This window comes from Cylas formicarius, unplaced genomic scaffold, assembly GCF_029955315.1.
Source record: "Cylas formicarius isolate icCylForm1 unplaced genomic scaffold, icCylForm1.1 PGA_scaffold_9__14_contigs__length_23061073, whole genome shotgun sequence".
NCBI classification, from domain to species: Eukaryota; Metazoa; Arthropoda; class Insecta; order Coleoptera; family Brentidae; genus Cylas; species Cylas formicarius.
In genome coordinates this window covers 16,470,235-16,497,673 of record NW_026844365.1, presented here as the reverse complement: position 1 = coordinate 16,497,673, position 27,439 = coordinate 16,470,235, and the positions used below count along the sequence as shown (strand labels likewise).

General features: G+C 34.3%; 1 protein-coding gene across 1 annotated transcript in view; it reads left to right on the top strand.

Moving 5' to 3' along the window:
- The window catches only part of LOC132706942 (uncharacterized), a 238,400-nt gene that overhangs the window by 75,144 nt on the left and 135,817 nt on the right, over positions 1–27,439 (top strand). The window contains exon 3 of the mRNA XM_060678540.1: positions 14,307–14,333. Within this exon, the coding sequence (XP_060534523.1) occupies positions 14,307–14,333 (27 nt within the window). The remainder of the gene's footprint in view (positions 1–14,306; positions 14,334–27,439) is intronic.

The window sequence follows — 27,439 nt, the reverse complement described above, 5'->3', positions numbered from 1 at the left end:
TTGCAACAATGTCCATGTACGTTTTCGATTTCGGTATAATTCTGCAACCAAACCACCAGGATTCTTGATTGGTATGTGCGTACAGTCTATGCAGCCAACTACCTCAGGAAAGTGCGCAATCTGGTAAAATTGTTCATATATATGTTGTTCTTCTGCATGGGTTATGGGCATCTTAATAGAATTACGACTTTGAGCTGAAAATATTGTTGAAATTTGTTTTACTATTCTACTCACAGTTGACTGTGAGATTCCTCCAAGATCCCCACAAGTAAGCTGCAAAAATTAAATATTAATACAATAAAAAAAATACATTTATTTAAATGTATTTACTATACAGAAATAAAAACAGAAAGAAAAAGTTAAAACTGAAACTTTTTTAAGTTACGGAAAGATTAAATACTATATTTCAAAACTTGTTAATATTTATAATAGATATTAGTAAATACTTTACCTGAAAACTTCCAGATGCATAAAATCGTAACGTGCATAACACTGCTATTAAAGACGAAACAGGTAAACCACGCTGGTTAACTTTTAATATTTCCGGTTCCACTAATCTAATTAAATGTTCCATAACTACGTTTTTACTGAATCTGTATCGACGTTTAAATTCGAAGTCATTGTAAAATTGAATTGTGTTTTGCATATCTCTAATATATCTTTTAGGCATTCTTAAATTAATGTCGTCATTTTCGTCGATTTCTGCATTTAATCGGACAATATTATAAAGGTCTTCTTGATGTCCATTATTTTTTTTCGTTAATTGGTACAGGTCCTTGATATGCCTCATTATTGGGCAAAGGTGGGCTGCTCTTATGTTCTCTGAGTAATTTGAAAGTATAGAAGTGTAAACCATAGATTTTAACATATCCTGGATTAGCACTTTCAGTTCTTAAAATCAGCAATGTCAGTGTGTCGTATTCGCTTCACCGTAAATGGTTGCCTTTTTCTGGAAGTCAATATTAAATTCTCATAAATTCATTCATGTTTTCCGAAATTCCGTTTTGCACATCCGCAATCTCGGTCGCAGGGCAGTAACGAATGTCGCCTTATTAGAAAGTAGTGATAGATTGGTTGCCTGTAATGCCAAGAGGAAACAAATCATTGCTTGGTTTCGGTTCTGCACTACACATTCATCGGAAAATAAGTGCAGTTCAGTGATTTCAGGGGGTATTCGTTATGTAATCATTCAGAAATGTGCACACTTCATTAGGTCCCTTCTGACCTTCATGGTAAGTATAAAAATGACCAGTATTCTCCTTAAGATTGTGTATTTGAAATGCAGTAACCTAGAGCTGTCTAAAATAAAATATTTCCTTTACTGGAACATGCAGTAGAGCATATAATCAAAAGCAAGTCCCATTACTTCTGGTCGTTGAGTGCACAGGTTTTGCACGTCTTTAATTTTATTATAAATTTTTTTTGCCGTCTTTTATGGACCATTAGTTCCGATGCAACGACTCTTTTTGCGTTATCGTTTGATGTTAACATCCTTCAGCTCCGTTCCATGTCTTTCACACTCCGAGCATACATCAACCTGTGGCCACCTAAACATAAAAGCAAAATTTTCTTTAAAATATTTCAAATAGAATTCGTATTTAACTAAACTGGAATATTTTGCGACATGCATGCATTTTCTTTACTTCCAAAGACGCATCTAAATAACGAATGGTTTTGGAGGAATAATGTGGAACTTTGACCGGAAACGCCTCAATGTGCTCTTTAATTTTCTCAGTCCATTCATCGTACAATGTACGAGGTCTATTATTATACCTGCCTCTGAGATTCTGTGGTGACTTCCCTGCCAAAAGTAGGGTATTCAGGCGCCGAACTTATCAGTGTGATATGGCATGAAGACTTATAAATGCCTGTTCACGGAAATTGGATCTGGGCCTTTCAAAACAAAATAAGAAGAGTTTTCTTCTTTGTTTTCCGCACCTCTGACGCGATATGTTGTTCGTTTTTGGACGTACTGCTAAGTAGCTTGGATAAAACAGATTTTTTTGTCTTCTTCAGTAAACTGTTCCATGCATTTTTTTGTATAACTAAAAAATAAAACAGCTATTTTGCAAGCCATCAAACACATTGTTAAAACTTATTAACTTACCTGCGCGCTGGTCCTACAGTCTTTGCATTATCTTACTTCCCCTTTTTAGAAACTATTTCTCACCATGGAAACGTGCTGTCTCTCTTATGTTGTGTTTCTAACTAGCGACATTCCTTTTTCTTTTCAAACTACCATTACCTCCTTCACTACCACTGGATGACATAATTTTACTTGAATTTTTTGAAAAATCGCAGATCTCAAGCTATTTTTAACACACAAAAAGTCAACTCCGTGAGTGTAAACATGCAACTGGCTACTGTTTTGTTGTTGAGATAGAAACCCGTACAAGTCACGAACATGTACGGTTTTTCTCCTCATTCTACGGGTGCAGCTGTGGTACCTTAACGGTTATGTACATAGTACGGTTTTTAAGCTCAATTGATGAAGAGACAAATTTTAAACAAAATGGCTATATCAAAAAAAAAAATCCAATTTTGGTTTTCGAAGTCAAATCAAATCATTCGGTCTGCTCTATCGAATTTCAATAAAAACAAACAAGCATTTCTATTCAAGAATTTTCCTCGCCTACAAACAATGTTAACTCTCAAGCAAAAGGACTTTGCGATTATGCTTGAACTGTTTTCCTGCAGTAAAATGAAATGCTCATTTCACGATATTTGGATCGTATTTAAGTCAACATTTAGAACGATGACTTTTTCGCTCATTGTCAATCTTGTTGTTGATATGTCATTTTACCAGTTGCGGTTAGTTATCCATGATCATGATCTGCCGGGAATATTAAATTTAATTTAAATTAAATTAGGGCTCACTGAATAGCAATATAAATGCAATAGCAATGCAATCTTTAATATATTTTCCAAATAATATAACATAATTTAGCAAATAATTTGGAGGAGTGGAAGAGCGTGCTGTTGGATTGTGCTACCAAATTTATTACCTCTTTAAGTAGGTATGTGAGATTATCAACAGCAAAAATATATATACGACCTCTCTTTGCGTATTATCATTTAGAGTAAACGTGGTGCCAAAACGTTTGATGGATATAGTGCGCGATACGTATTTCGAACAGAACCATGATTTTCAAAATAAACTTTTACAATTTGGAAGCGTTGTTCAGGCGTCAATCTTTTCATGTTGAAACGCCAAAACTAAACCGAACATAAATCACCTGACAACTAACAAAATGGCCGCCAATTATAAAAGTGTTGCCAACTTAAAGTTCTATACCTCCAAAAAAAAAAACCTTTATAATCAGTAAATGTTTTCTTGGCTTTAACTTTTCTAATACTTACATTCGTTTGAAATCCAACCTAGTGTTACCTGTTTCCGTTATCATTTTTTGCATATCTTTCGGTACAAGGGCCTTTTTGCCAATATTTTTTTACGCCGTTCGGTTTTATTTCCATCATTATTTTCTAGAATCATTGATTTACAATATTAAATTAATATCATAGAACATTTTTATGCGACACTGATGAAATTAATTAATGTTCAACATCAGATTATGACTTTAATCGAGAGTTAACTATTCGTTCTTCATTTTCTGATGTCCATTTGAACGACAATTGCCATGACTACAAGGCTTCCTATGATATATTTCCATTTGAATAGTTCTGAGAAATTTTGGATTCTAAGCTAAATTTCGCAGAGCTACCTAATTTGTAAAACTCTTATAAAGGTGCCTGTCGGTGTTATTCCATTGTTTTCTCTCGAAATTGTTTAATTGCACTTTGCAATGCCGTTAATGAATCGGAAGTTTCATTATTATCGTATGTTTCATGTTTCATGCAAGTATCCGCTTGTCTATACGCCGAGGCAAGGCTCCTCGCAACTTCTTTTAAGTGAAACGCGATGCCCTGGATTGCCGTACTTGTATCTATCTTTTACCAATGCTTTCGGAAAGATATCCTGTGTTGATTACTAGGAGAACCACTAGCCAAGAATCAATTGCAAAGTATTCCAAAATCTGGAAGTTTCAGTTTTTCCACAATATTTTCTGAATTGCCAATTGAACAACCAACACTAACCAATACTCTTAGCAATGCTGCCCTATTGGAATGTTGACGATTCGATTTTTCAAGAATTCGTTCATTTTTCACGTATTTTGATGCAGCTTGACAAAATTGTATCTGCTTCGTATTCTGCGTCGTATTCCTGTTTATACCATAATTTTCCTGAAAAAATCTTGTGTAGTGGTAGCACCCATCAGAAACCGAAAGTTTATTTTGTTCAAATTGCAGTTGCAGGAGTGTAGTTTATTAGCAGAAATATATGCGGGGATAGTTTGAGATGTTAAACGGAAGACAATCCTTTTTTTCAAACAATTTTTTATTACTTAATTTTTTTGGGACGGGGTGTGGGGGGACTATACATTCGAATCTGCTGCTACGGAGAAATCAAAAGGATGTATGAAATATTCAATTTCAAAAATCGCAAAATAATAAACTTTCCTTTTACGTCGACAAAACGCGTTCGCTGCGCCCATGGCCGGAAAAAACGCAAGACTTTTTTTTGTTCCTTTCAATTTCGGATTTCATATTTTTCGGAGCCCGCGCCGCGTATTGGGCGATTGGATTCACGTGTGGAAAGATTGAAAACATGCACAATGAGTTTTGTTTGTGTATTTTCCTAGTTTTGTTTTGATAATGCCCCGCGTTATTTATAAAGGACGAAAAATACAAAAAAAGCGGGGACGGCGGATCAATAACTCAATTATTTCGCGTAATTTTTTTCGTACTTTTTTTTTCACGTGCGGGCGAATAAAATTGAAAAATTTATGGAATATAGGGTTCGGTCCGCTGATGCGGTGTTCTTTTTATTTGTCGACGTGTTCCGCCATTTCGGAGATGCAGCGAACGCAAAATTGGGCGCCGATGCGCTTTTTTTTTTAATTCGATTTTGAGAAAAGTTTTCATGGCGAAGTGCATTCTATACAATCTCTTCATATTCGTGGCTACAAGAAACTTAATTCAAGAATCAGAAGGAAAATTAGCCATGCGACAACGGTATGCAGAAATTGAAGAGTATGGAAGAAGACATGATGACTTTAGCCTACATAAAGTTAAGTTAAAGCAATTATAAGTTAAAGCAACTATAGGGTATAAGCATAACAGTGCGAATACAATAATGGAAATAATGGAATCTTAATCGTAGAAGATATTTAGAGTGAAAGCAATTGCTTTGATAAGTTGTTTAATTTAATATACGATAGTAGATATCCTACTGGTTGAAGTCGACGTTTATCCCGATTCCTAAATCAGCAAAGGCTGAAACTGCAACGAACACCGCACCATAAGTCTGATGAGTCGTTTCTTAAATTTTTTTCTAAAAATAATACAAAGAATTTACCCCAAAATTGAGGTACATAGTAGAAGGGAGACTCTATTCAGCATTCAAGTTCTAACTCAAAGATGTCGAGATGTGAATTATGTATTTATGGGCATTATTGACTTCGCGAAAGCGTTTGACAGAGTGCCACACTAAAAAATGATTCGAATATTAAAAACAACAAGAATTGATGACAAGGACTTGAGAATCATGCCCAACCTCTATTAGCATCAAAATGGCAAATGTGAGCATACGAAAAAATATGGTCGAAAGCATCTCAATTAAAAGAGAGGTAGGACAGGGTTACATTCAGTCACCATTGCTTTTCAATTTATACTCGGAGACAATATTCCAAGAAGTTTTAGAAAATATTGAAGAAGGAATAAAAATAAATGAGGCAATAATAAACTTAAGATATGCGTTCTACTGGCCGATAATATTAAAGGGCTTCAAAACCTCCTCAGTAGTAGTTTCATGCAACTGTTACGATCTTGAACTCAACATCAAAAAGACTGTAACTAAAGACTCGAATATACATGCAGAACTGTGAATAGGCCAAAGTAAACTTGAAAGGGTCAAGGGTCAATATCTGGGACAATTATTAAGCGAGGACTGGGACCATTCACTGGAAATAAGATTCAGAATTGAACAAGTAAAAGCAAGGTTCATACGTATGAGGAAAGTGATTCGTGGACACGAACTTAAAATTGAGCTCACAATAAGAATGGTCCGATGTTGCCTGTTCTCAATCCTGTTGTATGGAGTAGAATCTTGGACTCTCACAGAGACTACCGTAAAAAAGCTGGAAGCTTTTGGAATGTCCGTGAACTGGCGCAGAAATCATTCCTAACATCAAGGTCGCATCCTGAAACATACGGGTATTGATAGCCAACATGATTGCTAACATTCGGTAAAAAACGGATATGGCACATCAAAAACAAAAAGGACCTAAGGACCGTATTCACAGACCTCCTCATGCCTTGATGATGCCTTAAACTCTTCGGAATGGGCATGATACCAGTTGTCAAGTAATTAATTATGTTACATTCTAATGTCTTCATTGGCCGAGAAAACCTCAAGCATCGACGGTGAATTCCAAATAAAATTAATGACAAATAAATAATAAAATCAGATCTAGGAATATTAAATAAGCTTGTGAAATTGCAACACATTTAGCTAGGTGTGCCCAAGGACCTAACATTTCGTTATCTTTTAACTGATATTTACAACTACTGCAAAGTGATGACCCATACCTCCCACTGCTGGTGTTTCAGTATTCCTAATATAATTTTTGGATATCCTCTTTTCATCTCTCTGTCTCTCTAGCGGGTGATAACAGCCAGTATAATCAAAGGAAAAGTGGTATCATTTTTGAGTTACACCAATATTTTTTCCTATTGATTTATTTATTAAGTAAAAAAGCTAGTAAAGAAGTGATATCAATGAAATATAACGACCACGGATCTATATGGGTTTTTAAGGTTATTATTCTTAATAATGGTACAAGTAAGTGGGTTAAACCACTTTTCCTGTCCTGTGCCATTTTAAACTTGAATTGCGTTGCTTCGCCATTCCCTTCCTTGACTCTCTGGTTGTCTTTCCTATAATCTCTAGCCCATGATATCCTTGTCTCGGTTTTAGCATTACTTTGTCTCTAACGTTGCAGAATTTAGTAGTTTCTTATAGTGTTCAACCAACACCGGCAGTACTGCCTGTTTTTCCCACAAGTTGCTAAGTGCTCGTAAGGAAGGAAGTCCTTTTCCATTCGTATTCTATCTGCGGTGCGTCTCTGCCCTAGTGGTGGGTAGGGCGTTGAATTTAAACCTTATTGCCGCACATTTTTTTCCCTTAAAAAAGCCCTGTACTCTCAAAAAACAGCCCAACTTTGATGGGGAGTTTGAGGTCAATCAATTAATAGTTTTAGTCAACCGCTGCCTATTGGTCCGCAGCTGGTTAGGAAATGAATTGGAGCTTCCTCCTCTTCTAAATGTGTCGTGGTCGCCCACCCCATGATATCGAGGTGTCTTCTTAGGGCAGTGTCTTGTCCGGATTTCTTCGAGTTCGTAAAGACTTGCCTTTTTTAAACTTATATTTGAGACTATGAAGTTATGTAATAGTGAAAAGAACAATGAGTTCGGAATATATACGGTTCGAAACACATGAAATACCGTTTGCGAACTTATGTCAACGGCTGAGAACATAATTTCAATGTTTTCGTTAAAATATTATGCCAAACATTCTAAAAACAAGAATTTTGTACTTTGCGCTCACGCTATTGGTCAGCAGCGTCCACACAAGTTGCATAAACGTGATCATCGGTAGAAAAAGTTTTGTGGGCAAGAAAAACAAAACACACACTGGAAAAATATAAATCCCGATATCACAAAAATAAAACAAATTAATCGAAATTTAGATTAGATTCGAATTTACTAAAGTTATAATATGCAGACCAATAATATTTGTTAAGATAATACAATCACAACCATGCTTAACAACAATATAGCGATATGTGTTTTGCCAATACAAAAAAGCCTTTCCATTCATTCAAAAAAAAGTCAAATTTGCTAATTACCAAAAGAGTTTTCTTCGCTTTTGTAAATACTTTGTTTTGCTGAAATTTTTAAATATTTCAAAATTTCCTGGTACCTCATTGAATGAAAACTTTGATATATTTTGGGTGGCAGAGAAATTGGCGAAGCACTAGGGCTATGGTTTAATTATGATTTATCGTTAAAATAAAATTTTCCTCTTTTAATATCTTCTTGGGTTGCTCAAGGTTGTATGGCGGATGCCAACATTTTCCTCGCACAATTTATATATGCTGTGTAGTCGTATATGGGTGACTACATAAACGATAGATATAATAAGTTATGATAATGGAAAACGTCAATAAAAGAGGTTCGGGCTTCGACGCGTCGGTCCCAAACCAATTATTTCGGATCTAATTTATAGTTATTGCGGCTTGTCGCTTGCTATTTCGACAAATTGATTTCATCCAGACATTGTACCGACTTGATTAAGGCCCCACAGTAATATACCAAACACATATACGGGAGCACACCCGTACCATATATATATATATATATATATATATATATATATATATATATATATATATATATATATATATATATATATATATATATATATATATATATATATATATATACATATACGCAAACATCTAGTTTAATAAATATTCATGTAATTAATAGACGTGATACAAAGGCGCATTTAATTATTAATTCTATTATTGGTGTAGGACGCACTTGCAATTAGTGTCGGATTGTTTCGGTTGCGTTTGTGCTCGAAGGAAAACTGCGCGTTAGTTTCCCCGGTATACGCAAAGGTTGTAATTCGCGTAATATCTGTAGCGCTTGTTGGAATAAATATAAACAATTTGGCGTTTCGTCATTTTAGTTGGACGAATTTGATTCTTCCGAAGTGGCAACTGAGGAGAAAGCAATTTTCTATAGTTCTAACCCAATCATTTCCAATTTGTTAGAAATGAGATATTTTAATTTATGTTTTTTATTGGTTTTTTCGTTTTTATTTTTCCAGTTGTACGTTTACTAGATCCCTATTATATGAAGCGTGCGATGAAGGCACTCTTATAAAGATATATAAAACGTTTTTTACATTTTTTGAAATTACATTTTGGAAGTAAGTGAAATTTTCCTTCACAATTTTGACTCGAAAATAGGAAATGCAATTTTTAGCATTTAGCAGAGCATGCTAAACGGATAAGTGAGAAACAATATTTGTGTACGTAAACGAGATATGATGTTCTCCGTAATGAAGGCAGAGTAACATGGCCTACTTTTCATTAATTTCTAAAAATTTTTGCTAAATTATATAAACAGTTTTACCAAGAAGTAGATGGCTGAAAAATATCTCTACATTGAAATTCCCCAAAGTTATACGATAGAATACGCCAGTGGTTTATACCTCCGGTTTTACTTTTAAAACTCAGTTAAGAACAAATATAAATACCGCAAAAGAGTATGCAACCAATTAAAAGTTACAGTGATGTGCAGAAAATTTTGAAATTGTGTTCTTTATTTAATTTAATATTAATATTTTAAAGGTTGATCAGAATTACACAAAATAACTTTCATTCAAAACGATAAAGATTTCTTATTTGACACGTTATGGATCGAGAGAGAGAAACGGAAGGCACAAAATCTCGTGACCACTGTCAGCATTGTTTGGTGAAAGACGCAAGTACATTTCGAATATGAAAATGTGTCCTGAACTAGGAGTTCACCGTATTGAGCATTTCCTGTAACGTTCTTTATGGGTATTTGCTGTGAAAATTGCAATTTTCTTATTTGGAATTTATCTAAAAATTGGTAAGTACCTACAGTTTACGGTATCAAAATTTTAGAAAAAAGTTCTTTTGTTCAGTTAAACTCTTTTTCTCGTTCAAATACATTCTTCCAAATGACTCAAAAAGATATCCATGTAATCTCATTTTTTCCCAGCCATGAGCATAACGGAATCAAAAGTAATTTCAGGGAAATAAAAATTGCAACGGGAATAGCATAAGAAAGCGAACTGGGCCCTTGGTAGCTCGTTTTATATACAAATGATGTCTCTAATCTGTCAAAAAATTAGTTTAACTCAATAAAATGTATATAAAAATATAAAATCCTCTGCAATGGGTAAATTTTGAACTATCGCAGTCTTGAAATTTGGAATTTGAACCCTACTTTTATGGGTGTATTATTGTATTATTGACATATGGAATACCAAAATCACAAAATATTGATTTTACAAAAAAGAATCCTTAGAAATATATCTCCTGTCAGGCATTTTGTAGAAATATCTTTTACATACATGAATTTAAAGAAAATATAAGTAAATGTGGGGAGAAAACTAGTTACGTGACCCTTTTAGCAAACTCGCTTTACAATGGGGGAACCGTATCCCTGGTTTCAGACTTGGAGACCAAAAAAACGGCCTGTATGCTATTTATTTACCTTTTTCGGTATATGGTTAACGAAAAAATAAAAATTCGAGCTTAACAATTACTATGGAATCGCAAACGTGATAAAATATTAACACTGTGATTAGGGTTCGGCCATAACAAACTGCGTCGACGAGGACCCATGCATATATATACGCTTAATATATAATAATAAATATGTGCAACATTCCAAATTTAATGTAATTTAGGCGGTTCCCTGTAATTTTCGGGCAGCCATCGGGTGGAAAAATATCGTCGCCGGGATCGATTATGTAAATCGAAGACAAAAGTATTGTAATTTTGACAACTGCAGCCGGCAGTGTTGGGATTTTATACGAGCAAATTGCAATGGACAGACCATGTCGGTCGGAGCAGGTTAAAAATCGAAAAATCCGCAAACGAGGAATAAAAATCGCGCGTCTTAGCTAAGGGAACCCAGAACCGGTACCCTTTAAATAAAATAGAGATAGAGATGACCTACGCTTGTTACTTTCGAAAATCGATAAAAAATTTGCGAAAGTATCTGCGCTCGTATACAAATTTTATATCTCGGTAACGGTGAGTCCTACGGGATCGCCGTTGGTGCAGAAATGATCACCGTCGAAGAAAAATATTTTTTTTTGTCTGTTTGTCCGTTCTCCGTTTTCGTCATTTGGTTTTTCCTGAATAACTTTCAAACCGTTGGAGCTACAAAATTGAAATTTCAAGATTCTTCAGCGTCCTCGTTGATGATTCTTTCTAGGGTTTTAACAGGGGTGGCTTCTAGGAGTCTATGTTTTCTCCATTGGTAGAGTATGATGCCGGAACTAGTCAGGAGAACTATACACAATAATGAGAAAATTAAACAGTAATATGTTTGGTTTTGGTGAACCAATCTTTCGGTTTTCATCGGCAGTATCAGGTCGTCTTGAATAAGGGTCGGATCCTCTAAGTGTTTTATTTGTAGATTTATGGTGAGGTTGCTTGGTTGAAGATTTGTCGTTTCCGGATACTGAATGGATATATTATTTATACCCAAGGAATACTTCTGGTTGTCGATGATGACGTCGCATTGGCTCTGGATCAGGGAGCAACCTTGAAGAAGTTCTTTTTGGAACTGGAAGCAGTCTTCGTATACTAGTTCCGACGTAGTACAGTCAAGGCAAGATCCATAAAGCTTGTGCTGCAGAGGCTCACAACCGAAGGAAATCCTATAAAGGCGTGGCTGAAGGGCTTAACGTCGGGACGTTGATCTGTTTCGGGAGCTGGGAATTGCGTTGACTATATAGCTGCTGACAACACGGTAGCGAGCTATGGTCTTCAAATTCCTTCAGGATTTCTGAGCAGTCCCGTTGCGATCGTGGAGTCAGTCGGTTTCTTTTTGTTCGGATAATGCACTAAGATTTGACAATCACTTTCGCACAACGAAAAACCGATAAAGGGCGAAATTGCACTATCCTGTTCGTAGCGCCAGTTAAATAACACGACCGACGAAGTACGTTTTAAAAAAAGGTTTATTTTCGAAAAACAGGGCTTTTCTTAAAACTAAAAACGAACAATTAATGTGAACAGCGAAGGGCTTTGACACTACATTAATGTTACACGGGAAACGGTGGCAGTCGATTTTATATGGCTGAATCGTTGATTCAGCGTCTATTCAGCAGGATGCGTCCGGTCTAGGGATATTTTTCGCGATTTTCGACTATTTTTTGGACCTTGCTATGAAACACGATGAGTGTCCGAAATTTGAAGCAATCGACTTCATAATTGGCGCATATATGCAGCTTTGCCCCGTAATGGAACCTATTGACAATGGAGGGGCTGGGGGATCGGAAAGTAATCTAAAAAACTAAGAAATCGCGCGTGCAAGGGTCTACAAAAAACATCATTTTTCAAAAACTGTTTACGAGACCAAAAAAATTCTTGAACCAGAAGAAGCAAAAGATAAACTTAAACTATAAACTTTTATTCGTGACAATTTTCCAAAAATAAACAGGGTGCGCCGCAAATTCAATAAAACTGAAAAATGTGTCCCCCTATTATTAAAAATTGGTTATAACTGAAATGAATCAGATCTCACTTTATTTTATATTGCGAGATAGCCCGCATTGATAGCAAAAACTTTTGCATTTAAGGTTTTCACATATACAGGTTGTTCCCGATATTCCGCGCTAAGTGAGAAATGTGTTAGGTGTCCTAAACTTGCAGATATCAACTTCAAATTTTGCAGAGAAGTAAAAGTCCGCGTCCACATTTAAACTGTAGAAGTTGGACGCAATCAAATATTACCAACTATTTTTTAAATATATTTGAAATATTGTGTTCTTCCATAATCGTTCACCCGATCGGTAAAATTCTTTAATCGGCGAACGCAGAAGATCCAGTGCAATAACATTTATTTCGGGCATTTTTTTGGATTATATACAGGGTTTTCAAATTATAGGCAAAAATGTAAAAGACCTAGAAAATTATTCTTTTACATAGTAAATTATTAGCCGCAAATAAGGCCGTTTTTGCGGGTAAATTATTGGCGATAGAAGAAAAACTGTTAAAGATGGGATAATTTTATTTGAACAGTGAGAGAGTTTCATGTTTCGTCAATTGTACGGGGCGAGAGATATTCGAAAAAATGTCCTTCGACAACGTTATTATTTGTGCAAATTTTAATATTTACCGATGAAACTTTGAAGTTTGACGAGATGTGAAGGACATTTTATACAGGGTGCATGCGCAATTAAAATAGATAGATTTTCCGAAGGTTCTATAGTGGTCCGCGGGAGCACGATAGAAAAACAATGCGTCCCTTTACCATACGAAACCGCGAAGCCCTTTCCTTTTATAATGAAAAGCTTGTTCGCGCTACGCGCTTCGAACTTGCCACGCCCAGTGACGATTTTTCGAAAGCAATTTTGCTAACGTTCCTATCGTTTCTGTTTCGAACGCAGTTGGTATTATAGGACAGAGCATTAGGGACGGCCTCCTAGGGTGTTTTAAAAATTGTAAGATTTAATTTTATTTACTTAGCTATAACAAAATCACTCAAATTTGTTCTGTGGGGTTCAGTACACAATGGAGTATAGTATATAGTATATCATTTCACCTAAACTATCATACATATCGGTTTTTCATATGAATTTAGCACTTCCAAAACTTACAAAATGAATATCATTTACTTGACGAGTAATTACAATGACACTGTAATCCGGAATATGTTTAAAGGATAATTTTAAAACCAAAAACTTATGCCCTTGTGTGTCCCATATACTACAATCTTATAATTTTGTCATAAAGATTACATTTAAATATTACGTTAATCAAGAGTTCTTGTTCCATGTATTCACTTGCGAAGCAGGGAGTTTTTTTTTTAAGATTGGTACCATGAATGAATGATCAGCCGCAATAATGAGAATGTGCGACATTAATGTTCAAAATATCTTGTAGTTAGTCTTTCATAAAAGATCTCAGGATAAAGTCAATATCGTCAACATAAGTTAACCGACCGAAGATAGAACATTTCAATAGAGATATGAAAATATGTTTCCATTTTCAAAAAGGTAAAATATAAGCAACCAGCGTTTGTCAATAATGAAATTAGTAAATCTTTATTGAGATGTCCAATCTTCCATCCTCATGTTATGTAGAGGGATATGAACGTTATCCTAAGATCGACATTAGTTTAAAATTATTTCTGTTTTGGAACTAGAGGATCCTTGAACACGAGTGTCCTGCATTTTCAATATTGCAAGAAAGAATGTGATAAACGACAATAAATGAATGAATGAATTTTTATGGCGAAAAGTTGTTTTCGAGAATATTTGGTTTCGAGACAAAATACTGTAAAATATTAGATGCCTAATTGGTGCAATTTTCTTCTTATGTTTCATATATACGTATTACGTATATTCGTAAAATGCATTATATTAAATTGTGTTAAATTTTTTTATTTATTCTTTTTTTTTTCAGATTACTTCGGACGACAGATTTTTTCAGGTAAGAATCAGCTGTTAATGTAAAACGTTTTTAAGAGGTTATAGAAATTCCGTTTTATAAAAAAGGTCACCACAATTGCAAAAAACGGCATATTTCTAGGTTATCTCGCAAAAGTGGACGATAACGGGACACCCTGTACATGCGGTTGTTATAGTGTTGATCGTACGATTGGTCGCTTTGTTATAATAAAAATCCTGATGATGACTATTTTCCAAGGGCATTTGGAAAACTCGCACACAAAAGAGACGTTTTTGTCGCAATTAACCGCCACAATATACGCGAAATAATTATAAATTAGATATACATTTGAATGACGTTTTGACAAACGACCTCATTATTCGTAACAATGGCTCGGAAATATATATTTCCGCGATTTTATTTAGTTTATTAAATGTATTATTTTTCGCCGGATGTGCGAATGGGTACCTTTTTGTTGCGTTGTTTTTTTTTCAGTGAATTACCTGGAATTAAGCAATCCCTCGCTCCGAAACAGATTCCCAGATTAGATATCTTCGAACGTAATTTAATTGTGTATATTATTTGCCTCGTAACATATTAATTTCCTGACGGTGTGAGTTAAAAAACCACAACACAGCACACGTTGTCAAAAATAAAGCGTCTTTGACTCCATACTGCTTTTTTTTCATGTCTTTATGACAGGATAAAATTATGTAAATTCAAAATTTCTACGAAAATTATAAAATTGCTATACTACAAAAAACTTTAATAATATTATTACAAAGTCTAAAAAATTCTGACGCTGATTGGCGTACCGATCGTAATAAGAGTGGGGAAATACCCTTGAATGCCCTGGAAATCCAAATTTTTATGATCCACGTTTATCAACTGCGCCCCTTGCAGTGAAATGCAGAGCAAAAAAATAATTTTCTGCCATTTTAGTCATTCATCTCTTTCTTCTGAAGCTCTAGCCTTAGACCTGACTGCTCCGCAGCGTTTGCGAGTCGAATATTTAATTCGAAACAAACATTTTTTTTTGAGACTTTTTGTGTTATGTTGAGTGTGGATTTCCAGTGATTTTATTAATCGACAGAGAAAACTACGGAATTTTAACACATTTATTAATAAACGTACATGGTTTTGATTAGTTTCACTCTAACTAAATAGGAAGACGATAGGCTTAATGACACTAAAAAACAGAAAACCATTTAAAAATCAGGTAAACTTTAGTTGTTGATGCATATTTTACATTATTTTCTTCAATTTATAGAGATATTATAAACTATTGAGAGCTTGAAATGTAGTGTAGTGCAAAAATCTTTAGGTTGTTAATCACTTTTGCAGCCTCACTATACGAAGCAATATTGTTTCTCCTTTCAACAGTGTTATCCTCGTGATCGCTGTCTCCTGATGCATTATTGGACTCAATGACATTTTGAATTTCATCATAAAAGTTTAACGTTATCACTTCCTTGGCCGTAGTATCGTCAGTCCGAATATAATTGTCAAGAATTTTTTGTATTATGTTTATTTCATTTTCATAGAATTTACAGTTTTGAAGGCTTAACTAAAAAATTTGGTTTTATATTTTGTGGCTTTACCTTACGAGAATTTCCACAAACAATAACATATTACGGTGTTGATTTATTTTGACGTAAAACTTTTGTCCGGTAAAGAAAAGACAAGTTTCATCGGTAAGCAGCTAATGGATTTTAAACTGATTAATGACTTCTTGAATAACATGAAGATGAGCTGATTCTCTGAATAGACACTTGAAACTTATCGTGTCTCTCCTACGTCATTTTTCCAACCAACCATTGAATGCCCTAAAGTTAGTTACTTTTAATTTGAGGTGTGCCTTTAACTATTTTTTTTTTATTTCTAACATGGGCAAACCAGTCAAAACAATACACACAACAATTTAAAGTCAAAGTCTCTAAGTTTAAAAAACCAAAACGCTTTTTTTCAATATTATGTCCACTCTCACAATTTCCACTGCGGGACTTTTCCGATATTAGAGTAGGTTTTCTAAATACGAACGACTGTACGGATTTTTTTGGAGTACAGAAAAAATGTCCTAAAGTATTTTTTTTATTCCGGGCAGTCAAGTACTCATCCCGCAATGTATAAGTAACGGTTTTCCCCTTAACAAACTTAACGAAATGCTTTGGTCTATAATATTAATGGCTACTATAGAACTTGTATAGACAAATATCTATTCTACCCCAGAGCAATCTTCATGTGCCAATCGAGAGAAAGAAACGCAATGAACCCATAATTCACCACAAGCATCCTCCGAAAACAAGCCATCACCATCATCATTTCTTTGGCTATAGGATCAGGATCTTCATCGGAGCGATCTTTGACTGAAAAATCACTAAAATCGTGAAAACGTCACCATTCTCCTGATTTACAAGTTGGACTTTTTTTACATTTTTTCTGTTAGTTAGTTGTTTTCTCTCCTTGGGTGACTTTTTCTACGAAATTGTCTTTTTCTCAGGATTTATTTCTTTTTTCCGGTTAAATGGTTGTTCTAATTTCAGTTTATATGGGGAAGATGTCAATGGAGCAGCTTTGTCAGCTTTCTTCGTATTTAAACGGGGTATTGGACTAATATTTTCTGGGGTTATAAAAGAGGGGCAGTTGAAGGACTTGGAAGTAGATTTGGAATGATCGATTGATCTACTACTGTTGCATTTCTGTTATCTTGTGTGAAATGATCGTCATCTGGATTATCGTTCAGGGTTGTTTCAATAAAATCATGATCATGAGAAACATATGGATTAAGCGGGTGTTGTTCACTGACTTCGAACCTATGCACAACCAAAAATAGTTGTCATAATGAGTGATAGCAGATAGAGAACATTATGTGGTCATCTAATATGAGAAGCACGGGAGAAGTAATGCAAGGTTTGACAATTTCCGAAAAGTATTTAAAGCATTTAGTGAAAAGCTCCTCAGCCTGACGGATGCCAACCAGCTGGAGCACCATTCATTAGCCGTCGATGATCCGGCTTTTGAGGAAATATAGTCATTGGGAACAAACGACCCAGCTGCATTCATACAAAGAAAATTGGCGCTAGATTACTACCCTGAGGAGAACCACTGGTAGCGGTAAATTGACTTGAAGCCATTATGCTCGACAACGCTTTTAAAAAAACTGAAAAACCCAACCAGATTGTCATCAAAACCTAAAAAGAAAACCTAGAGAATGCACTAGCACATCGACACAGTCCATGATGATAAGGCATTTTAGATTTTTTTTATTATTTTTTTAATATTGTAGAATAGTGTTTTCTTCTACGCTGTGGACACCCTGTATTGTTAGCAATAGGTTTGATTCGTAAATCTGGAGTGTTCAGCTTTAAATTCAACAAGAATTTATAGGTGTGTTATCTTAAAACTCAAAAAGTAAAATTTCAATATGAGATAAATTACAAACTTATCTTATTTTTTGTGCTAGAATTAATATCTGAATAAAAATATATAGGATGTTCAATTTGAAATCTTCAGATTTTGTTAATTGAAATCGCCAAAACGGCGCCACCTATTTGTGACACCCTGTATAAGCTGAGGCGTCAAACTGATTGAGTAGTGCATCATCTAGTTAGTCTGTGGTTAAATTTTCGTTGCAATACCTGGATCAGGAGCGTCACAACACAATTTATATGGGGCAATCAAAATATGAAAAGAAAAAAAACACACAACCTCAATTTCTGCCTAAACTATGCAAAATTTGAATAGGATTTTCTTAAGAAAGTGACCTTTATTTTAACCAGGAATTCCAAAAATGTATAATAATATATAGGGTGTTCCGTTTAAAATAACAAAGTTGATTGGGGTGGGGGGACACTTTTGCGAGTTTCCAGATCGTATAGTGGATCGTTTTATTTGGCACACGGTGTACATCAGATAAAAGCACACCGAATGAACCATCCTTAGGAATTACTGAGGTTATGCACTTACAGTGTAGCATGAAATGAGACCATATTTCGTTAAGTGCGCTGTTGCCATTGAAAAAAATCAAAAATCATTATTCACCTAGTCCATATTTAGAAAACTCACTTTAAATTTTTTTAGTTTTTGTTCTAATAATTGTCCTCGTCCGCAATTTTAATTAAGAAGTTGTTTTCAGGCGTCATTGCACTTTACTTTAATTTACTTTAATTTGATTAATAATTTTGTTTAAGGTTTTATTAGACGCTTATGCGTAAAAATGTACTGAATAAGGTCGGCATTACGGCCGCGTCGGGCCTAACAAAAATTTGTGCCGGGGAGTTAAATTTTAAATAATTAATTTTAATACATCCAGAAAACGTTATAAATTCTTGAGCGGCCTGAAAAATTAATGCGCCCGGGACGGGGCGGGCAGGGAACTAAGAAAATTTAAAACGCGAACGTTTCCCGCCACCGTAACGCGATTTTCGTTTTCTTAGAAATCTGGAACGCGAACGGGGGTTCCGGGGGCCGGGGAGAAATTAACTTTTTTTTCTCCCGCTAGCCGCTGTTCTTCGGTTAAGTATTCAGGTACAGCGCGGCCTCGATAATCTTAATTAATACTAATTTAAACCGCAGCGGCTTTGTATCTGGAAATACAAAGCGACTGACGTATTGACAGTTGACTAAACAATAGATATCTGTCTAAAATATTTTTGGTGCCGCCTGTATCTAAAAGTGGCGTCAGCTTTGATTTTTTATTTGGGATGTACAGGGGTACAGTCCTCCATAGGTGAATACAAATTTATTTTTACGAAATTTCTCTATTCCTCCTGCGTCGGTTTTGTTTAAGTCAAATTTGCTAACGTTAATGAGGGGCATAAACCCCGTCTCGGTTCAGATTCTTAGGTTGCTTATAGATTTCTATAGACGATAAATCGTTGGCAAATGAATTGATTATATGCAAGAATTTTAGTTTTGTCGAATAACATTTTATGTCCGGTTTCGTGATTGTGTTCGGCAACTCCTGATGAGTTTGTTTCGTGGTCTTAAGGTTCATTCATGTTCTTTGAGCCTAGTTGATATTTGCAGCATATGCATGGAATGCTGTAAACTCCTGGCATCTCAAGTGGACTTTTGTCTTTGACGGATGAAGTTGTTGAGAGATGTTTGGACAAGTGGTAAATCTGGTTTTGACGTTATACTTCTTTAGAACTTTTGATATGTGGTCAGTAATGTTTTGATTGTAAGGAAAGACCACAGTGGCAAGTGTTAGCCTCATTGCTTATGGAAGGTTGTGGTTGGTTGTGGTGGAACGCTTAATATCATTAATGTGGAAATTATTAGAGATAGTGACTAGGGCAGAGATAGTTTTACTGCTCTGCAAACAAATAACCGATGATTTTTGGGCCGGATGGTGATGTGACAATGCATTAAGGTATAGGTCTGTGTGCGTAGGTTTTCTGTAAATCCAATGACCCAATGCTAGGTGATCTTCTATTGATAAGAATGACTACGAATGGAAGATTATCATTAGTTTCTAATTCAATGGTAAAACGTATGTTAGAGTGTATAAAGTTTAAATGTATAAGAAAATCTACTAGGAATTCTTGAACATGAGGCTAAATAACGAAAGTATCATCGACGTAGCTTTTCTATAATTTTGGTTTTAGATAGAAGGTGTCGTGACATTACTTCTCAAAGACTCCTATAAATATGTTCGCCATGACTGATGGTAGTGGAGAACCCATAGCTGTTTCCGACATTGTTCAAAAATTTGACGGTTATTAGAAAAATATGTTTCAGACAAGCATTTTTCAATTAAGGTAAGAAGGTTTGGTTTCAGATTTTCGAATTTTAATATATCTGAAATTTTGTTGAGAGATTCAAGACTAGGAACTTTGGTAAAAAGGGGTAATATGTTGAAACCAACTAGGCTATCTTGTGTATCTAATGTAATGCTTTTTAATTGTTCAGTGAAGCGAAAGTAATTAAGTACTAGAGAATATGTTGGAGAATCATTGGTGCTGACAATAGGTCGAAGGAGTAATCCTGATTCGTGAATCTTTGGGAGTCCGTAGAGGTGAGGAATTTTAGAGTCATGAGGGGTGGCAGATTTTTTCACGGAATCTGATAGACAAGAAGCCTTAATCACAGATTTACGGTTGCGTTCAGGCTTTGCAATATTAGATTTAGGAGGTTCTGAATTTTTAAGGATTTTTGCCGTTTCAAATGAAATTTCATTAGCTGTTTGTTTAGGATAGACTCGATATTTGAAATGATTTCCTCTCCGCGGGGCAAGGATGAAGTTGGAACCTTTTGAAAGAACAGATTTTTCCGTTTCCGAAAATTAATGCGATGATACATTTATTACCGTGTTTTGATAGTTGAGAGGAGTTTGATGGTTTTCCTAGTGTTGACGTTAGTTTCTCAAACTTGTGAATGATTTTGGGTAGAAGATAAGCGAACATTTAAAGCTTTGTCATGAATCATGTTTGAAAGGGTATCGAACTCGGATGGAGACAAGATTGGCAGTTTTAGGAATAGGGACTTTAGTAAAGCTTTTTAATGTTCAACGAAGTGTAAGAAATTAAGTAGGAAACTATCAGTTTTAATTGTACAGGGTTTTAATAAAGAAGCTAGCCAACTAACCAATGGTGCTGACAATAGGTCGAAGGAGTAATCCTGGTTTGTGAACCTTTGAAAATTCGTAGAAACGAATAATTTTAGACTCATCAGGAGTGACAGAGTTTTTCACGAAGTCTGATAGAGAAGTAGCCTTAATAACATTTTTAAAGTTTCATTCCATAGATGACGTAAGTTGACGATATAGTCCGTCTGTAAGAATATCTTGAATCTTTTCCTGATATTAATTTGTGTTCATGACCACCGTAGCCTTTCCTTTATCTGCTTTTATCAATATATATAGAATGCCCGTGTCGGGTCCCTTTTAGCCATATAGTTTTGCTGTTGTCTGTCATGGAAGAGGGCAGAAATATGGGGCATTTATTGAGTATATATTAGTAGGCCATATATAGCTGTCAATGTCAGTTCAGGACATAATTTTCATTCTTAATCTTTATTGAATTTTGTGTTCTATCACTCCTGATTTTAGTGGTTAAACTTAAGCTTTTATTTATGAAAAATATGATATGATAAAGCGTTTAATTTTGTCAAACCAAAACGCAGAGGCAGCCAATGAACTATATTTCAGTTCATATCCCCAATGACACCAATCAGACAAACGAATAGTTCGGGCGTTAAAAAATAATTTAACCAATTACGGAAGCATATTCTCACGGGCACTAGCCTACCCAACAAATGCTGGAAAAGCAAAAGTGTTGACTACTTAAAAAAAAAAACATAAATTGAAGCCCATATTGTACCAGAAAAGTCCAAAAATGTAGAAGAAAACGATTTTGCAACTGGGTTATCGGAAAATGCAACGACAACATTATTTTTCCATTGTCTATTGTTTGGAGTGAGGAAGCGAGAATTGACTGTTCCGGAATATTTAACAGATAAAATTCTCATATCAAAATCGGCAAGGTCGCACTGGATTCGATAAATGGGTAGGAGTTTTCCTAATGAGATCTTTTTTTTTAATGAAAATCTATCCGCGGATGGTTGCATAAATATTTTTCCAACAGGTTTTGTTTGATTTTTTGGAAGACTTGCCATTAATTCTTGGAAGGAATATTTATTATCGGCAAGATGGTTGCCCCGCACACAACGCACGGTGAACTTTTAAATAAAGAGTTTAGACAGTGTTGGAGGCCCCATTCTGTGGTCTTCGAGATCGCGGGATTCAACTCCTCTATATTTTTTTGATGAGGGAGATTAAAAGATGTTATATTTAGCGATACAACTTCCAAACCAAAACAGATTTCTAGGAAGCTACTGGAGAATACGTTTGCTTCCAATAATCCTATAGACTTAGTAAATAGTTGCCGTTCAGTACGAAAAATGTGCGTTCAGTGTTAAAATATTTCAATATAATTTATGTAAAAGGATGAATTTATAAAAATAATAAAATTTAATATTAAAAGTAATATCCAAAATTAAAGTTAAAATATTGAGTGGTTATTTTAAAGTTTTCTATGTGAACTCTTTTTTAACATATTTGCACGGGCTACTAAAACGTAAACAAAAAATAGCCTATGTTTCCTTTCATCACAAATACCAACAGATCTATATGTATCTATACGTAAATTATAGTGGCGCACCAAGATCTTTTGCTAAAGATACAGTTTTTAAGATACGAGATATACGGGGTATTTTGACATGTTGGAAAATGTATTTGTTTTCTATCTTAATTTTATTACGGCTAACATACGAGAATTATTAATAATAATATTTTATTACGAAAAATAAGGATAAAACACAAATAAATTATAAAAAAATAAGTATAAATATTTTTACTTGTAGATTTGCTTTCCTAATTTTCTACAGTATATTTAAAAAAGGACGTTCCAGATTACATTATTTTCGTAGTTCATGCGTGAATGCATCGTGATCAAAGAAATACCCAACATTTTCATAGGCAACTCTAATTTTTCTTTTAAATTTAAATTTTGAATTCTGTAGTTTGCATTTTTGCTGATAATAATATTAATAATAGAATAGAATGGAATAGAATAGAATATTGACCGTTAATATACATAGCAGTACACGGAAAGTCTTAAAAGTTTAAAAAGAAAACATGCTGCAATATATAGGTACAAAGTTACTCTAACATAAATTTGTCAAATTCTCTAACATTGTAAAAAGAATGTTCAATTAAAATATTTTCGAAAAATTTCTTAAACGTAGGTTTATTCATACTTGTCATTTTATTGGTTTGGGTCATTCTGATCCTTGAACTCGAACTGATTTTCCATCTAGAAGAAACTTGATATAATATGTAATACTGTATAGGAAATCACTTAAAAGTTAACTAAACAATAGGTTTTGTCTTCCTATTTTTATTAATTTTTCATTCACTTGATGTCTTACAATTCCCAGCATTTTTTTCTAGTGTATTAAAAAATTTGACTTTTTCAAGTTCCATGTGTTAAGCTTTGGTTGATCAAACCAAGACGCTGTAGTTTTAAGATGGCAGAACGCCCCCAGCTGGGAACGAATAGTTTGAAGAAAATTATTACTGCCTAGACGAAATTTATATTCCATATTAAAGGACGCGATACGATAAATGAAAACAAAACATCGTTATGATGACCCGGCAGATTTCATTTGGATACCGATTCGCTTTCCATTTGGGACACCGTATATTTAAATCGGATTCCTATATTACACGTCGAACATGAGAGAGCAATAAATAATACGGAGTAATTGGAGATAATTTTTGTGTAAATTTTATTTTTTCGATAATTGCGAATAATTAAAACTCTGGTTTTGAAACGGGGCTCTCCCATATCTCGTAATTATTACATATAAATCTACAAACCGGACCCCGTCTGGGGGCCCTAATTATATATTATAAAACTTCTATACATTGGGACTTTTAATTATTTAATTATTTTTTAATTCGACGTTTCTACGTATCCGAATGTTATCCTTTGGTTTTTTGAACGGCTTCGCCCGTGTTTGTTCGTTTTGCTTTTCCATACCTTCAGTCCCCCCCGTTATAATCGCGTCCATCTTAAAGTGCTGATCGATTTATTGCCAATCCCTTAGCTTTTTTATTTTGCACTTCGCGATTGCGCGTGATTAATGTGACCCAATATATTTGGTGTAAAATTTTGGGGCCTCTTAAAGTTTTGTAGTTTGAAATTTATTGCATAAAGTAGGTAGTTAAAATGTGCGATAAAAAAATCCAACCAAATCTATGGACCCCTTAAATTTCGTCTTTTCTTGAATTTTTTGCTTAATATTTCAATTTGCTCTGTTTTTGTTATTCATAGTGTGTTTTCTTAGTCAAATCGTATTAATATTTTTTTTACTTCCGTTCATAGAAAAGTATTCGCGGCCATAAAATATTATACAGGCTGGCCACATAAGAATGCTCAGAAAGATCTGGGAAACTGTTCATTCGAGAATTGCGGGCAAAATAGAAGACAGTGGAAAATATTTTAATATTTCCAATATGATCGCCAGCAAGCGTAACCGCCATCTTAGACTTTCAAAATAATTTAAAAAAAATTAAAGCCAAGCTTTATTGGACTGATTAAATAAACAGTAGCCACTTCTGAACGATTCAGCGGGTTTTAATAAGCTTGGTATCTTTGGAAAAAGTATTTCTTGTTGTTTTTATTGCGCAAGATGCTGGGCACGATGGTAGTAGTCATTCGCTACGTATTGCCCCTTCAAACCCATCTTACCTGTTATTAGTGATGCTGCTGGAGCATCCGTTTCAGTATAATAATCGTAATTATAATAGTTAATAAATTAGTGAAAATTGTATCTCGACATCTTATTCTTATTATCATATTATTTGCCTTTTTCATAGATAGAGCAAAAACTGAAGCCTCAAATCAACTTGCAGCACTTGATATTCTGATCTGACCACTCTGATGCTTCAAATAGAAAGAAGTGTCATAGCTATCTTGGATTTCTGTATACATATATGTTTGTAGCTCGGTTATGCCTTCCCTTATCAAAAAAGTCAAAACTGGTCTGAATTTGTTATTATAACCTTTTTTATGCAACAGCCTGAATGTATTTTATTGCTTTTCAAATATGTGTAACACATAAGTGGTATTTGAGATACAAAACATCTTTTTTTATGACAAAAATGTGTTTTTTTTCTTAATATACTATAGCTGTCGTGACATTTCGTATTTTTTATTTACTATTTTCAATGAGCTTGTCATTCTGATAAAGTACAAGCATCCTTTAATGATTTACTAAACAAAAACCCCTGAAAATGGACAATAAAGACAAACTTACACAGAAAATAAGGTGGCCATGAATCAAAACCGTCAAACCGTCTTGACATGTTTGTTAAATATTTGTGTTTTAATTACATTTTACGCAATTTTAATATTGCACGTTGAATGAATCATGGAAGAAGAGCTCTGATTTCTCGAGCTAAATTAAGAGATATTTCATTAATGTCGTTCGAGGTCTCACCATACCGCCATAAGAAGTAATCCAGTGGATCCGGACTTGTGGCAGGCCACTTATTTGTATTTAAGTATTTAAGGTCCGTTTTGTTGCCACCACAACGATTGCGCAATGTTTAATGGTTCGTTTTGAAACTAATCGAAAACATTATTTTATGTCCATTGTTGATATCCTTCGAACGTTAGCTACCTTTATGGACTTTTTTGGTCGATAGTTTTACTATTCCACAAGCCTACCCAAACGTTAAAGGAAAGTCGCTCATACCTATGTGCTCTCACTTTTTGATGTCGCCGCTGATTTACGTGAGAGTAATGTTCATTATGCGCATTCTCGAAGTTTACAGTAAAATTTCAAAATGTCTGATTTATCTTCGAGGTGTATTATTAATCTAAGGTACTAAATGAAAAAACACAATTCGAGATATGCAATCTTACTATATTTATAATATTATCATCTTTCATTCGCTGAAGATATTGATTTTGGTGCCGTTCATTAGCAATTCTGGAGTTTCTCAGCGAATTCTAATAAATACATAACATTCCGCGTTTTAGCTATAAGGATTTAATTAAACTCCGAAGTCGATGTCTTAAAAATTATTATTTGTAAAATGTTACGCGTGTTTCGCCCACACGGGCATCATCAGACCTATAAAAGCAATTTTTTGAAATAATAAAATAACTTATAATAAATTAAGTATACTCACACACAAAGACTCAAGCGCATACACAAATTGAAATGAGACTAAATCATTTTGATTTTACCGATATCTAAAAAATGAAATTAGAAACGTTGCGATTAAGAAGTAAAAAATATAAAATATAATATAAAAAAAAACACCTAACAGGGTTACACCGCATACCTGCAGTTTATATTATTAAAAACTAATGTCGGTTCAAATTTAAAAACGTCATTGACGCAATCAAGGATAGGATTCTTCTTGGCTTTGCTGATTGCTAATTTCTCCAGAAGATCAAGTTTTTTGTTGTGCTCCGTTTACAAATGATAAGTAGCGACAGCAAATTTGGTCTCTGTCACCTCAGTGTCTTTATACTTTTTCACCAAACTGAGATGTTCGTGAACCCTGCCAGACTTAAAATTAATTGCATTACAATCCTCACAGTTAAAAGAATATTCTCCTGATCTAGAAAAATATTTGTATTGGATCCTTAATTTTTATTATAAATTGTTTTAATATACTCTTTATTTTAAACGGTATAGATAAATTCCTGCTCTTGAACAATTTAGCTAGTTTTAGCGAAATATTACCGAAATAGGTCAATATATTCTGCAGGTTTTGATTTTATTATATTATAGGATTACTGGTATTTGTTTGCAAATAAAGAACTGAAAGAAGCAAATTTATGAGAATATATAATTACATACAGCAGTAAGAAGTAACGAGTAATACCGTTCTACGGTGATTTTGATGTTTGAAAGCGGTTTGCTTATTTGTATATTTTTGGCGACACTTTCTCGAAAAAACGCCATATTTTTGCTCTATCACGTCATTTTTTTATGGCACTCTATATCTTAAAAATGTTATATAATGTTTATTAATGTTATATAATGTATATTAATACATGACGTGAATATGTTTGTACCATGTTAGGCATGATTTTTAAAGGAATTGATTTTTATGCAATTAAATATTTTTTGACAAAACTAGATAATATTAGAGATTCCTATGCAAAGCAACAGAAGCGTCAACACAGCGTTGTACCCTGCTTATGCGCAGTTTAGTTGTAATGGTCGTCGTGCTACTATGTTCGAGGCTTTTGTCTTCGTTGTTGCATGTTCCTAGCGTTGCAAAACGTGTAAATATGGAGAGAAGACATTGTGCGAACAGTCCAAATAACTTTTGCTATATCTGTGGAGTTATGTTGTAGTAAAGTAAAACTTCTTTTGTGAAAAACTTATACCACGCTTATTTTGCTGTAAAAATTATTTTAGCAATATCGTTTTTTTTTAATTAATATTGGCAAAAAAACCTTAAAAAAATACATTGAATTTTTGAAATCAGCCTACCAAAATTATATAAAATCAGTTTTCAAAATGAAAACATCTTTCAAACGGTCTGACATAAATGCCTTTGTTTCATAGCCCGCTTATTTTTTTGTTTAAATTAGGCTGTATTGTCAATTTTAAGG